Here is a 15,688-nt window from a genome sequence, read left to right on the forward strand (position 1 = left end):
CACCTGTGTTAATATTACCAAGCTGTATTTCCTTCCACGAACCGTTGGCTCCTCCTATGTTTGCGATGGAGCTGAGGTCGAGCCCGCCCTATATAGCCGTGATCCACCTGTCACGCCCGGTTTGAAGAGGGCCTCGTCAAACGGCTGACGTTGTCGGGTGATCGCCGCGTGGCACCCACCAATCTGTCGGCCAGGCAAGCGGGCGTGTCGACAACTTCCGGCTCAGCTTCGGTAGACGCTAACTGGCGGGCAAGTGTCCCTGGTCTGCAGTGCAGGCTCAGCGAGCTCTAATCTTTGCAATTCCTGTGCATATATGCTGCAAACGCTAGACCACGAGAGAGTGGTTTGTATTGCAATGGACTCGTCAAAGCCCATGCATATGCATGCATCAGAGCCTTACTCCTATGCATATCAAGAGCGCCGGTTTGAGTAGGAGCCGGGCATGTAAGATACATGCATGAGCATCAGTGGAGGTGTTCCAAGTCTGCAAAGCTGATTTTGACATAGAAGAAGCACTGTGCAATGGAACCGTGCAAACCGGTTGGCACACCAGGCCAAGGCATCTCAGATTTGATGCATCGGATCAGGAGTGTGTACATCAAGGATGCAATAAGTTCATTTCACTTAATTGTCATCTTACACAGATCCATGTCAACACAAGAGCAGCAGGCCGACAGACATGTATTTGACTTCCTTCTTGAGCATGAGCTGTTCGTTCTTATTCTTCATTCCATGGCTTGTTCATCTGCTAGCAATGCAGAACAACAGCAGCAGGAACTATGATCTTGATGGTTCATTTTGACTTGATGTGGTCAAATACTTGAGCTCATTCGTTCTTGCGTGTGCACAGCACTCCCAAAATCCAGCCAGAGGCTGTTTCGAATTCAATTCAATTGTATGCTCCTTTGCTTCTTGTGCGGGAACGCATATGCCATATGACCTTGAGGCCTGCCTCTCTTGGGCTTATGTCCTTCTACAGGTTCAATGAATAAGCTCACATAGCATTAAAAATACACAGGAAGCCAGCGGCTGATGGCAATGCTATTTCCTTCTAGAACTACTGGAAGTCCATCTAGAACATTCCAGAGGCCTTCTAGAAACATCTAGAACATGCACAGTAAAAGCATGTGTAAACATCATGATGGCATTACAAGGCCAAACTCTGTACTGGTGACTTAGTGTCACTGAAGAGCCAAGGAGATGCCACAGCGCGACTAAGGAACACCTTGATGTATTTTGCAATGGGATGCTCTCTATGCGTCCTTCATTTTAGTGGCGGCCGTTGTTGTTGTTGTTATTGTTGTTGTCTGCAGCACAAAAGAAAAAAGTCAATAAGTGCAGTTCAAGCTCTGCCTTTGCACAGGCATAAAAAAATTCAGAGCATCGATCACAAGCATTCTGAGCACTCAAAAGAAAGGCTGGCAAGTTGCACAACTTTCAACTTCAATCGCAGATACACAGAAGGGTAGGATACGCACTGTTGTTTGCTCCCCAGCCGCCGTTGTTGTTGTTGTTGTTGTAATTGTTGTTGTTGTAATTGTTGTTGTTGTCTACAAAATCCACAAGCAACACAATCAGAATAGCCGGATGACAACATCTCCAGAATGCCACAGAGGAGGAGATGACTGGATAGAGAGGACAAACCAAAAACAGCATGGCAGAAATTGACAAAGCTGGGGCGCACTGTTATTCCCGGCTCCGTAACCGCCGTTGTTGTTGCCCCAGCTCCACTTGGTCTCAGCAGTCTTCTGCACGGCTGACTGGTTGCTGTCGATGAACAGAACAACGTTCGTGAACTGCGCAGCGGGAGTAATGGTCGTCGCCAGATCGCCGGCCCCAGTCACGGCTTCAGCAATCTTTGCCGAGACAGCGCCGCCGGTCATCTTGACCTTGGCCGCGTCGGCCGGCACAGCCGCCACGGTGAAAGACAGCGTCTGCATATGCATGCAGATTGAATATTACTTATTTATTTGAGTTTCTTGAAATTGCAAAATGCAACTTTTGCAGGTGGGATTCCAGTGAGGTTTGAGCTTTTCTGGAACGGCTGCAATCTGCACATGCATGCGCATGTAGAATTTCAGGCGTCTCTCAGGTAATATTGAACTCTCTGATTAGGGGTGCTTAAAATGCAACTCTTGGTGACCTGTCACATGGAGTACTCGCACCGAATAGGGCCACTCAGTACTGACTGACAGAGCCGCAACAAAAGTTGGGAAGCAAGAAGGGCTGGTTGCGTCATGATGGACTGACACGCACCAGCGTCTCCGAATCACTCCAAAACATTGCAAAGCCGTTTTACGGTCGAAACCGGCTGTAAAATTGTGCACACACGGCAAAGAGGCTGTAGGAGCAGGATGTACTGAAGACTGCAGGGGGTAGTCTTTAGTACCCCTGACAGGAGGATTTGCAGGGGTGCTGAGGGAAAGCGCACCTGGCCGTTGTTGTTGTTGTTGTTGTTTGTGATCGTGCCGCCATTGTTGTTGTTGTTGTTGTTATTTTTGGTGACACCGGCAGCGGGGGCAGAGACCTTGGGGGATGACAGCGCCAGGACAACTTTGGTCAGGTTGCCCTGCAGGCACAAAAATACAATCATGTGAGGTACCCTGTGTTGATTTGGAGGAACTTCTCGTCCTTTGCACTAATGAAATGAAAGAGCCTCACACAATCCAAAATGTACATATTTGCACGGCACATGGTACTGAGCTGCGCGCTTACTTTGTAAAGAACAGACAAGCACAGACGCCTTACATTGAAGGCAATTACCTGGATGATACTATGAGAGGGGAGAAAAGAGCATGCATGATGGCAGGGGAGAGGAGGAAAGAGCAGGAATACTTCAGCTAGAGAAACTTCCTTACCTGGGCGTTGACTCCATAGAAGACTGCCTGGGGGTTGCCGAGCCACTCGCCAGCCGCATTCACAAACTGCGAACCGGTGAATGCTGCAATCGGGTAAATTGCAGTCTTGCCGCCCACGACAAAGCTCTGTGCGCTTTCGGTCAGACCAGACAGGGTCAGTGTCTTGTCATCTGTGAAGGTCGCCTGCGTTCACACAGAAGCCTCAGCGTCAGGGAGATTATTGGGGGAGTATTTCTGGCATCTACTTGTGGCCATCAGGCTCTTGCCGGGCTCCCTTCGAGCAAACACAGGTCTAGGGCCCATAACTTCACATTCCAAGAAGGACGCACCGGATGCGACCACCAGCGCTGCCGCCACAAGCAGTGCGGCAAAGTGAAGACGTGCCATTGAAGTGAGAGTGTTGCCTAGACTTGGATGTGTGACGACCTGCGACAGGTAGAACGTCTCAATCGCGGAAACAAGAAGACGCTGTGCAGGGCCGTCTGCTGGCCTGTCAACTCTCCAACCACCAGTGACAGTGCAGTCCAAGATATTTTAGAGTTTGCTGTCTATAAGCCGCAAGCAATCTGACCCAAAGAGCGGCTGTATCTAGCAAGGTGCCACGCGAATTGTTCGGAAGGATTGTCCGCACTCAAACCACCTCCAAGCGTGATATAGAACCAGTTTGCAATCAAAATCACCTGTCTTGGAAGTTTCCAGGCTGTGTATTCTTCCACAAAACGTTTGCTCCTCCTATCTTTATGACTTTGAGATGAAGTCGAGCCCGCCCTAAATAGCCGTGATCCACCTGTCACCCCCGGTTTGCAGAACTTCCGGCTCAGTTTCGGTAGACGTTAACTGGCGGGCAAGTGTCCCTGGTCTGCAGTGCAGGCTCAGCGAGCTCCAATCTTTGCAATTCCTGTGCATATATGCTGCAAACGTCAGACTACGAGAGAGCGATTCTAATTGCAATGCTTTCTGTCAATGCCCATGCATATGCATGCACCAGAGCCCACTCCAACCGCAATGCAGAGATGTTTGCCTACGTAGTATACCCAACTGCAGTAAGTGATTGCAAGCTAAGGCCTGTATTCACTGAGTCTATCATTGCATGCCGGATATGTTTACATCAAGAGCAGGTTGGTACTCCGGTAAGTCGACACCCATATTTAAGTTTGTTGCGCCAGTGGCAAAAATCATGCTAGAAGGACAGATGGGGTCTTTTCTCGTAAATGTAGGTCAAGCTCAAATAAACACTGCAAAAAATATTTAGTAGTGACTTGGCAGGCATTTCTCTGTTCAGACTGCGCTGAGCAACATATGACAACACGATAATTCCCATTCCCCACACAAGAGTTCCCACCAAGATAAACAACTGTCCACAGAATTACCTGCAGATGCCTACCAGCGCCAATATGCCTAACATGTCCATAACAGCGGAAACTGTGTGCTGCTCTTTGACATCAAATCCCAAGGACAGAAATCCGCAGACTAAGAAAAATAGCAGCTGTTCAACCGTACCACGATGTCTAGAGACCCACACAGACCTGACATCACACCTTCACATCAGGGGGGTCTATATCTAATGTTAGACATAGATCCCATGTTCCCACATTCACAGGAGGACACATGTTCAAAAGCATACTACTGCACTCCCAGAATCCACAGCGCAGCATGCTGCCAAGCTTGCAACACTCATGCATGTGCACCTGCCGCCAGATGCTGCCCATCAAAGGGGTAATGCAATGTCTTGACCAGTGAGGGGACAGATCTTGACAGATACATCACAACAACCCGTACATGCAATCGTGAATAATGGCTAAATTCGAATTCGTAAGTCATACATAGGGCGCGCAGGAGCTGCCCGAACAGGCTCTCCAGACTCCTCGCGCACCCAGAAACCGCCAAGGGCATTAAGAGGGTGGAGATACATATAATCTTGTTGACAACTACAGGACCACACCTCGATTTCAGCTGAGCAGAGTTGCAGAGTTGGGCTTCTTTCTGTCAGATCCCCACGCCGAATACCTCGTCTGGCTCGGGGGACGAAATCACCCGGCGCCTGTTTGGCGCGATGACTCACCCTCATGCAGTGATGACAAACAATGACTAACGCTCACACGCCAATCGCGCCGACCTCCTCGTCTTCGGCGTAGGCCGCCTGGCTGTCGATGTGAAGGCGGACGTCCATCGAACCCGAGGGATTCGCGCGGATTTCGTTCACGCGCGCGGCGCGTTCGGCGCCGTTTATGTGCACAATGCCGCCGCCGCTCAGGCGCTCTATCAAGATTATGTTGCCCTGGTCGTCCTCGGATTCCTCCAGCTCCTGCGCATGGCAAAATTTGAATTTTGAAAAATCCTCATCACGGGAATCCCCCAAGTGGCAGCGGAGAACTTTGTGCAGCACACCAACAAGAGTCCCCTATAATGGCTGCGAAAGAACACGTTTAACAGAGGAAAAAGTCACATTGCCTAGCCATAGGCCGCCCACTTGGCGGCTGCACAGCAGTGTGAGCATCAACTATGATTCACGAGCCAGTCAAGTGTTCTGCAGCTTTCCACAAAGGGAACCAGCCATGTTTAACAGGGTAATGGATTGGCGAGCCAGCGAATTTCATAAGAGGCAGTTGAGAGAATAGAGCAGAAGGGAAGAGGCACACCTTGAGGGCCATGTCATGGCGGTCTCTCTGGCTCATGATGAAGGGGAATCCGAGCGTTATGTAAAGAGCGACTAATGCTGACGCAAGACAGGGCACCGTAATTTGTGAGCTCCCCGCCAGAATCGAAAGAATGTGCGTGCTTGCCAGCGGCGTCCGAGTAATCGACGTCTCCAGTCCTGCATGCATGCGAATTAAGTCGCTTTTCTGGTCGCCTTCACGTGATTCACATTCCTTGGGGTAAAAGAGGTCAATCCTGGAGTAATTCAGGTCTCTAGCCGTGCATGGATGCAAGCCGAGTCCATCTGCTGACAGCCTGCATGTCTTTATTTCGCTGAGATGGCAGGTACTTGGGACGAGGTTGCTTAGGGAAGTGGATTCTGGAAAAAATATGAATGCTCCTATCCCTGCAACCATGGGCAATTTCACAAGGTGGCATCGGCAGAAGGACAATGTCAGGAAACCATCTAGATGCCTCAAAGTCCACAAAATTATGGAGGCATTTCTCTCGCTCCAACCGCTCCAAGGGTTTTGCAGCAGGTTAATTGGATTTTGGTTGACAAGGGTGCAATATGATAATAATATTTTGTCAGGGGAGGCGCACCGACAGCTACGGTCATGCAGAACAGGATGGGGGGCGCGCCGCCGATGAAAGGGGTGATATGGGGAATCGAAGTGATGCCCCGGAAAATTGCGTGGCCGAAAGCCGTCCCCGCGAAGAAGGTCGGGAAAATGAAGCCGCCGCGGAAACCTGCATGCATGCAAACACACATTGGACTCAGATTGCACGGCAACCTTGGAAGGTTTGTCCATTCTACCAGCTTTTGACTCCACTTTGACTCCAAAAAACGTGAAATGAAAACCACCAGTCAGAGAATTTTGCAGAGTAAGCCTTGCATGGTTGGGATCTAGGGCCGGATGACAGCTTTTTTATGCAGAGCTCACACAAAACACAATTGGTCAGCTCAGTAGTGTGACTTGAGGATACACACTATCATGCACAAAGCTAAAATCAGCGTCTGCAAACGGTCTACAATACCCTAGGTGCAACACTGCTCAGGGCAGGGCAGGAACTGCTCACCTGACAGGACAGTAATGCTGATGGCAAGAAGCTTGACAAAGCCGATCAGCACATATGTTCCAGGCCCGTAGTGGCCGCCCATAAACAGCCCGGTGCCCCATATCCCCCCCTGGGGCCAGATGTGGGCCAGGGGGCGCGAAGGGTTGGCCAGGGAATTAATCTCGAACTCGCCCCAGAACATGGTCGGCGGCAGCAGCACGCCGATTATGCCGATAAGTAACCCGCCGATGACACCGCACTTTATCGGCGCATGGTGCTCCTACAATCACAATGAAACATGCTGTGAGCATTACAGAAAGTATAAATTGATTAACTCAGAGCTTGAACGTGACATTGTAACAGAAATACCACGGGGAAAGTGATCAAGCATTACAAACGAAGTGGTGATTTCAGGAGCTGCTTGAGAGCATGTTTTGAACATCTCTTGACGTCAGATAAATGTGACCGCTCTGTCAACCAAAAAGAGTGTCCTGTAGCAATAGCCTAGCACAATCAGTATGCCCCGGCTGGCGGGAGGGGGGGGCGGTACAAATACTGAGCACCGTGCCCACGGGTTGATAGCCTTTGGCAGCCTTTGGCAGCCTTTGGCAGCCTTTACTGCAGCTTGTCTGCAGACGCACCTTGCTTCTTGCAGGAAAAGCGTTTGATAATAATAATAATAATAATAATAATAATAATAATAATAATAATAATAATAATAATAATAATAATAATAATAATAATAATAATAATGATGATGATAATAATAACAATCAGCCCGACAGCTTTGGGCTTTGAACACACAAGTTAGATAGGCACCACTGACAGCTTAGATGCACGCTCGCCTGAGCAACGAGTTTGACCTCTTAGGAATGCTTCCAGAGGGGCAGAAAGAGCTTCTGCTTGCGCACAGGCAGCAGTGATACATGGCTGCGCACAGACAGGGATTGAGAAGGGAGCGCTCACATGCAGGCCCATCCGCAGCCAGAGTTTCTTGAGCCCCCAGTGCAGATGCATGAAACAGAGCGCCAGCCCAGCAGCCACCACGCCCATCAGTGCGCCTGTGACCGAAAAGCACCATAAGCAATTTCAAATTTAAATTCAGAGAGCGTGCATCTTTCGTCAAGAAGCTCAGGCAGCAGTTTTCTGAGGGATGCAGCAGCAACTTGGGCATCATTAATTAGAATGTGCCAACACCCAAACGGGCATGCAGCCGCCGATATTCCTTGGGCTACCAGCGCTGGCAGCACATACTCCGGCCAAAGGAAAACTTGTGATCTGCACAACACAGCTGCAATAACAGGCTGCAGATGTTGTACCCTGTCCCTGGCTATGCCTGCCCACCACACAGAGTTCCAGGCATGCGCCTGACCCATTCAAAGACCCTTGGGGCCCTATAAACAAGTGGACACATGAAGTGGAAGGAGGGTGGTGAAGAGTGACGCATATGCCTGACCTACCACCATCGCCACGTACCTAGTTGCTGGTGAAGCTGTGAAGTATCTGCTTACTAAGGGTGCGGTGTCACTTACTTAAGGATGACACGGCTGCAGGCGCCCTGTGGCCTCTGGCTTTTGATTTGACGATCACATAAGCATGACAAGAACGATGACTCACCCAGGATGATGTGGCGCGAGTCAACCTCCAGGAACGGCAGTTCGAACTCCCAAACTGCGCCGAACGACTCCCGCTTCAAGCCCCGGAACACAGCCAGACAGATGACTCCAGTCGCCACTGCATAAGTTGCCACCTCGTAGAACTGCAGGCCGGTGCGGTGCAGAACCTCCAGTGAGAACAGCGAGCCTGCACGCGATATAGTTTAGTTAGCAGCTGAGGGGCACGAGGAGAGGTGGGTCTTTGGGAATTAACCCAGTATGAGCCAAGACATGGCTCACATCATGCAGGGCTCAGCTTGCAAAAGACGGGTGCTGTGATCAGGGGATGCCTGTTGTTTGGTTGTCGCTTGGGCGGGGCCACTGATACTCTGGTATGCTAGTTGCTGGGTAATACTGCTAGAATGGAATGTATGCCAGTCACCCCACCCCCATTCTCTGCAGCGGCAATCACAGGGTCTGCAGTTCTACACCTCTGCGGCACACTACAGGCCTTGCTGCAGCGATCGTGGGAAGAGGGGTGACGAACCTCCGAGTGCCACGCCAAAGAATGCAGCGAGGCCGGCGGTCATTCCCATGAGGGCACAGTTTCGCAGGTGCTGTCCCCGGGCGCCAAACACCTTTCGCGCCAGATAGCTCGTCGTCGATCCGCACAAAGCCAGCAGCGCAGCCTCCGGGCCCAGACTGCCGCCTGCGCGCATTAGTCAATGCATCAGTAATCTGACGAGTCATCCCCCTAGTCATGGAGCGAGTCACTGGCACATGTTCAGCAGATTCTGTTCAGGGCCCCCTCTTGAGCTTCCCCAGGCTGCCGACTGCATGCAAGCATCATGAAATTAATCGATCAGACAATATCGTATGTTTGCGATAGCTGCGAAGTATTGCGCAGACAAGCTACAGGGGAAGGCTGCCATATTCCCCTTTGATCCAAGCAAGATCCAAGCAAGACCCAACAATCATTGGACGGGCCATGGGCAGAGGAGGCCAGTGAGACCATTCTCAGGTTTCCACGATTGGAGAACACAAGAAGGACTCCAGCAATACTTGCATGTATGCAACGTGGTCATTCTGTGAGCCGGGAGATCGTTGTATTGGTGTTGCATGACGCTCACTTGCGAGGCACGCCTTCCTCATGTCTCTTGCGCTCGTACTGCCTTTGTGTCTTTATCTCTCGTCCTTCAAAAATAAAAGAAGAAGAATGAAACTATAACTCACCTGCAGCGATGCTGAAGGCTGAGCAGACAAACATGGAGGGCGCCTGTGAGATGGCGATCCTGCCGCTGGTGTGAATCTGGTGGACCACCTCTGGGAGGTCCCCGGGAGATCCCAGAAAGCGCTGAGTCACCCCGACTAAAGTTCCCATAAGCGTCGCTATCGCCAGGGTGTACACCCATGCCACCTGCGTGCCACACCAGCGCTGACGTCAGCAGTCATGCTGCAGCGTATAAAGTGCTTTTTCTGTCCTTCAGGCAAAGCGAGCATCCCCATGTACTGTTCTAGTCGCCCATGTGTACCTCTCGAGATTTTAGAGAGAATTTAAATTTGCGTTTGCACCAGGCTATAAAGCAACCTTGCCCGTGACAATTCAGGAGGCACTCCACAAAACACATGAAGCACGGCTGCCGGGCTTCATGGTACAAAAGCTGAAGTTTTGGAGTTGTGTGAGACATAGCGGTCATGCTGAAGAGAAGAAAATACGCGCCAAAAACTAAGAGGAAAGGTGTACATTTGCTCACCTTGTCAAGTGATGGGAACCAGGACACGTTGGTGTTCAGATGGTTGACCAGAGGTGTCACCACCTGGTGTGGCATCACCTGCGGCAGACAGAAGAAGAACTAGATTAAGAGTGATTTTGCGCCAAAGAGTTCCACATGTAATAAAGGTCCTTGCCCTGCACTTCCTGTTCTGAGTAGGGGTGTCACGATCCCTTAGAGTGACTTGTCAAACTAGGTTTGTATTTTGACGCTAGCATATTTGCTTACTCTCGCTACTTCCTCCACAACTGCTGCCCAGATGCAGCCCTAGGCACTGAGCCCTACAGGCTTGAACTGCCCTTGCAGAGAGGCGAAACGGTCCCCATCGAGTTCAGTAATAAATATTTACACAGAGCCGGCGCCCAGCAAGACCATGAAAGATACGCATGAGCTCAAATGTTGGGGTGCAACAGAGATGAGGGTTTATTCATAGAAGCCGGACACTGCTTCCCGTGTTGAGAACATTGCGTACAATTGGCGAAATACAGCTGCTGCAACAGGTATATGAATTGCTGGTGCGTCACCTCCCAGACAAGCTTGAGGATCGCCTCGAAGTAAGTGTCGTAGACGAAGGCGACGATGCCAGAGGACACGCCGAACACAAGGGCGAGGAATAACATATAATCAGGCGTTGTCTTCTTCTTAGCAAAATAATCGTGGACCGATCTGAGCGAGCGCAGCGACAGCCGCTTCGGCTCTTCGTCCTCATCTTTGGAATGCTGGCTGTGCAGCAGAGGCTCTGAAGCCGGCCCGTGGGCCGAGTCATCGTGCGCCAGCGCGCTCCTGCCGTTCATTTCACATTAACATGCAACGCACGCGCATGATCAGTAGCCCTGATGGAGCGTTGTTCAGGAAAGTTTCACCTTTCAGATGCATGTGATAGTGAGGTCAGGATCACATGCCCTGACGTCATGAAAAGGTCCAAATTTGAGAGGCTATTTTCCCTGAAAACGGAGTTCCCTCCTTCCTTTTCCAGCATTCTGCAGGTGAGTTGCACTCATTATAATTTATTACCAGAGGCACGGTGCGTCTGCAGACAAGCTGCATATGCATGAAAAAGCTGCCAAACCCTACCCCATAATAAGTTCGCCGGAAACAAGCAAGACCCAACCATCCGTGGGCACGGTACTCAGTGTATGTACCGCCACCCGTGGTGAGTTGCACCCCTGTAGGAGCATGCACCTATTCTGAGTGCTACATCAGTGTTATATAACGCATCACCATTGCCACCAGCTCTCTCCTGGACGCTTCAATATTGCAGCATTAATGCGGCTCTATGAAGTGAGTGCAGGCAAATTAAATGCAGCTTGCCTGCGTACAGCACGCATGTCTGCATGCCTTACTGAGAAACGCGATGATGATGATGATGATGCCATCAGTCAGATGCCATGTGACTGCCCAAACAGCATTTTTCCCCGCCAGTACGTGGTGCGGTATGTAAGATATGTGTTTGAGGTGCATGCATTTGACGCAGCGCCTGAGACCACCCATAGCTCAGGTCAGCTGGCAGTCAGGATCTGCCACTCTATGTTAAGAGCGGTGCAAGGGAGCACTGTTGATATCCTGGCAGTACCTCAAAGTAATCTGCCATGATGCGGTGGCTGAGGACATATCAAGAGGCTGGCTTACAATTGTCCAAAATTGCCTACATTCGGAAGTACCACATGTCCTATGCTGTCCTATACATCATTGCTTTCATGATGCCAATCTGCATGCGATGGGCAAGATGTCTTGATTTATTACACCCCAAAAAACTACTCTTGAGAATCTGGTCCGTTCTGTTGGCACATTCGTTGCATGTCACTAAATCTAAATCAGCTTTAAAAACACCAATGAAATCCGCTCGGACCCCTCATATGTGCTTCAAATCACTCAGTGGCGGCCGTTGTTGTTGTTGTTATTGTTGTTTCCTCCCCAGCCGTTGTTGTTGTTGCTGCAAGCAACAAAAAATGGCACATGTCAGCATCATTTCGAAGCAAAGGCTTTTAAGCTATGGAAAAGTCATTTAAAACAAAAAAATTTCGACTTGTATAAATCTGCCCCAAACAGCCTAAATGGAGAGCAGCCACCGTGCAAGTTAGTGTATCCAGCAGGCAAGAGTAGCAGACAGAAGCAGCAGTCAAGAATTTAGCGGCCAGCTGGCAGGTTGACTCACTTGTTATTGTTGTAGTAACCGCCGCCATTGTTGTAGTAGCCGTTGTTGTAACCGTTGTTGTAACCGTAACCGTTGCTGCAACAACAGACAGGCCCACATTAGCCCCCAGACAATTTTTCCAGATGACTTTGCTCAGAACCCAAATCAAAGAGTGCACACAGGACAGGATTCCAGGTCATGCATGCCAGCTGTTGTTTCTTCTTGGCAAAAACAAGCTGAAATATTTGCATGCAATAGGTAGAGGGGGGCTCACTTGTATCCGCAGTTGTAGCAGCCGCCGTTGCCATAACCGCCCCACCAGGGGAACCTGCAGTTCACCAATCACACAGCATGTCAGCATTCAAGGTTTCCTGCCAAAATTTCTCAACGTTAATGTCCCACAAAATTCCTCAGTACTGACATTAGCAGCATTTTACGTTCTCAACTCTTTTGAGTACCCAGCAGCTTTTGAGTACCCAGCCTCAAATGCACACAAGCTGGTAAATTGAAATGGCCTCGCAGCCCAGACGACGTTAGTGCAACTTTGCAACATGGGTCCTGACTTCTGCTCATGCGAGCAACACACGAGCAGGAGAGCAGGCAGCTGCATTTTGTCATCTGAGCAAACACAGGCTAGGTAAGGGAGTAAAAGTGACTTTTGAGCGTGGCAGATACTCACCACCAGGTCTTGGTCTCAGCCTTGGGCTGAAGCGCCATCGTGTTGCTGTCAATGAACAGCGCGGCGCCATTCATGGTCATGCCCGGCATGATCTGGCCGATCACATTCATGTTGTTGCCAGACTGAACATCCTTCACAACATGTTCCACTGAGCCGCTGTGGTACTTGACGCTGGCATCAGCCGGTGCCAGGAACTGGTAGGGGAAGGTCAGAGTCTGCGCGCAGGAATAATATTGATGTCAGTACACAGGACGCATGCGCACAGTTCAAGCAGGCATGTCAAGAGCGCAATTCATTCCTGGCTGCTCTGCTTGGAATCCTGGCCAAGACCATACACAATTGATTTGGCAGTGGTGGTATCGGCCCATGATACACAGCAAACACCACAGGCCTAGCAGTACTATGCACATCACAACCAAAACATCCTGCCGCTTTGCATGCAGACATCGACAAAGAACGAGTGACTGCCTCACATCAAGGATGTCAGTAACGAGTCTAAGAGTGTGGATATTAAGAGGTGAGGAGCAGAATGAGAGCACACCTTTGCCTCAGCGTTGTAGGTGGGGCTTCCCAGAGTCAGCAGCACAACAGACTGGTTGTTGCCCTGGGCAGAGGCGCCGTAGAGGGCTGCCTGAGGCATGTCCAGCCACTTGCCGTCCGCAGACAGGAACTTGGAGCCGGGGGCCACGCTTGTGAAATAGGAGGTCGGGTAGATGCCCGATTGGCCCTTCTTCGCTGTGAATGCCGTCGTCTGCGCGGGACTTGTCAGCACCAGGTTTCCATCTGGCGTGAAGCTGGCCTGCACACAGAAAAGGACGACTAGAATGAGCCATTGAAGATCCCGAAGGCGAAGATACATAACGTGCACAAGTTCGATCGTGGAAGCTGCGTCCGGGATAAGCTGGAGACGTACTGTGTCAGCGGACAGGATGAAAGTCAGGTCCGCCTCCGGGCCCTTCATTCCCTCCATTCCCTCTGCCATTGGTGCGGGCGCCATGGCTGCCAGGGGCAGGCGTGCGCCTGTTGCATGCCGGTACAAAGTCAGCTCTCGCTTTTACTTCATACACTCTCATATCTATTGGCAGAAGCATGAGAAACCCCATGAGCTGAACATATGAGGCCACGCGGAAGCTCGCAACAGATGCCATGACGGACACCATACAGGCTTTACTCAAGCGTGAATGCAGCCGTCATAAACGTAATAATTCGCGAACACAGACAGCACGCGCGGTGCAATGACCATCACCGCAAGGGTCTCATCATGGCCAGAAGGCATTCGCAAGCACGTCCTCCCCCACGATGTGTGAGGAAGCGCTTCCAGACAGTTTCGGAGGGAAAAGGCCGGAAAGCTGACACCAGCATCGGCTCACCTGTTGTGCATACAAGTGCTGCTAGGAGCACAGCCGTAGCTGTGAGCAACCTCGCCATTATCTTCGTCCCAGATATTTTGCTCAAGGTTATCTGCGAGAACACAGGACTGTGCTCAGCAGATATTTCACATTCCGTGGCCGTTCTCTCGTCTTCATACTGCTCACGCCAGCAAGCTACATCGAACCGATGCTGAACCCACAAAGCATCAAACCTCACAAGGTCCATTGCGACACAGCAGTAAGCAACACGACACTGCACTGGGTAAGGTTAACGTGACGAAGCATAACCCCATGAGCACTCGAGAGCTGCGACGAGAAGCCGTGAGCCTCACCTCAGCCAAACGATAGGTCCTCTCTTGCTTCTTCGATGATGTATTGACTTGGGTCTTGGTCTTGCTGGGCGGATTGTGAAGGACTGGAATGGATCTCAACCGAGCAAGAGCTAACTAGCTTCGCATCATTCACACGTAATCTCGACAGGTGCACCCCTTGCTCGTCGCCACGTGTAGGCGGGGACATTCTCGGAAGCTGCCACCCGCTGACGAGAAGACATTAGCAAAGGGATCTCTCAATGATACTTCCCTACCTTTCCTCAACCTGAACTTTCCCTCTAGTGCGTTCCCTCTCTCTTTCTCTCTTGCATAGCACTCGGAATGCCTATTCTAGAGTCTGCATGACAAAGCTCGTGCAGAGACTGTAGTCATGATCATTTGACCATTCCATGAGATCATGCATGCCATGTGTGTGCCACTGTACAGTGTGTGCCGCTTCAAGTGGCAATTGCAAGCTTGTAGTTGCAGGTTGAAGTGTTCAACGAGTGGCGCGCATTCTAGATAGAGTTGTGGACAAAGGCCACCGTGGTGACCTACGCGTACGTGTTACAGGTGCTATGATGACACATTCACCCCCAGGGCCTGGGCAAGGTGGACTAATTGATTGCACTGCAAGCATTCAAACACTAACTGCCAAAAAATTTCAGCACCAAAGTGCCAAATGGCAATCAAGCTGAGATGATCACAACTGCAAAGTTTGTGCCAAATGATGCTGACATCAAGCAATGGCATCCCTCTCTAATACGCTACAATCCATGACTACGAAAAATTACAAGTAAACCTAGTGGATGGCAGTCACGAGATGTCTCATCAGTCTCATGGTACTGCATTTGTGGTCTTGGTTGAAGGAATGATTCCTCCTCATCCTCCCCATCCTCACTTGCACCTAAGGCATGATTCCTTTGGTGCAAGTGAAATAGGATCCACCCAAGGAGACAGCGTACCATTAGCACGCAACAAAACACTACCAACAGACTCACAGGCCAACACCACCAACACCGATCCCACTAGGCTAAGAGCAATACAGCACATGAAGTTCTCTAGAAAATTAGATGTCTGCGGCTAAAGAAGAGTTCAGTGTGCGAGCAACTGGGCCCTTGGTAAATACTGCTATATTCCTTGCAACTCACATTCTACCTAATCCATGTGTGAAGGGATATTGCAAGCCAATGTGCCAAGCTGACAGCATCAGAAACAGCCCTGAAGTGAGATACACCAATAGAATTGGAGAAAGCTAATGCGTTTATCAAGG

At 50.4% G+C, this 15,688-nt stretch overlaps 2 protein-coding genes across 2 annotated transcripts; both read right to left on the minus strand.

The window, feature by feature from the left end:
• Positions 1-1,269: 1,269 nt before the first annotated feature.
• COCSUDRAFT_42251 (Clc chloride channel) lies at positions 1,270-10,715 on the minus strand (the record flags this gene model as incomplete). Its single annotated transcript, XM_005647071.1, has 15 exons — positions 1,270-1,307; positions 1,479-1,550; positions 1,685-1,934; positions 2,432-2,569; positions 2,859-3,041; positions 4,975-5,163; positions 5,498-5,673; positions 6,099-6,245; positions 6,576-6,834; positions 7,521-7,615; positions 8,172-8,357; positions 8,697-8,858; positions 9,383-9,566; positions 9,904-9,981; positions 10,446-10,715. The coding sequence occupies 15 exons, from the start codon at positions 10,713-10,715 to the stop codon at positions 1,270-1,272; spliced, it is 2,427 nt and encodes an 808-aa protein (XP_005647128.1).
• An 814-nt stretch (positions 10,716-11,529) lies between these two features.
• On the minus strand, positions 11,530-14,511 carry COCSUDRAFT_47610 (hypothetical protein). Its single transcript, XM_005647072.1, has 8 exons — positions 14,437-14,511; positions 14,105-14,195; positions 13,648-13,754; positions 13,276-13,533; positions 12,735-12,949; positions 12,330-12,383; positions 12,077-12,151; positions 11,530-11,854 (listed from the first exon to the last, which is right to left on the minus strand). Exons 2-8 carry the CDS (start codon positions 14,160-14,162, stop codon positions 11,794-11,796), a joined length of 828 nt encoding a protein of 275 aa, XP_005647129.1. The 5' UTR covers positions 14,163-14,195; positions 14,437-14,511; the 3' UTR covers positions 11,530-11,793.
• Between the last annotated feature and the right edge of the window lie 1,177 nt (positions 14,512-15,688).

This window comes from Coccomyxa subellipsoidea, assembly GCF_000258705.1.
Source record: "Coccomyxa subellipsoidea C-169, whole genome shotgun sequence".
In the NCBI taxonomy this organism is placed as follows: domain Eukaryota; kingdom Viridiplantae; phylum Chlorophyta; class Trebouxiophyceae; family Coccomyxaceae; genus Coccomyxa; species Coccomyxa subellipsoidea.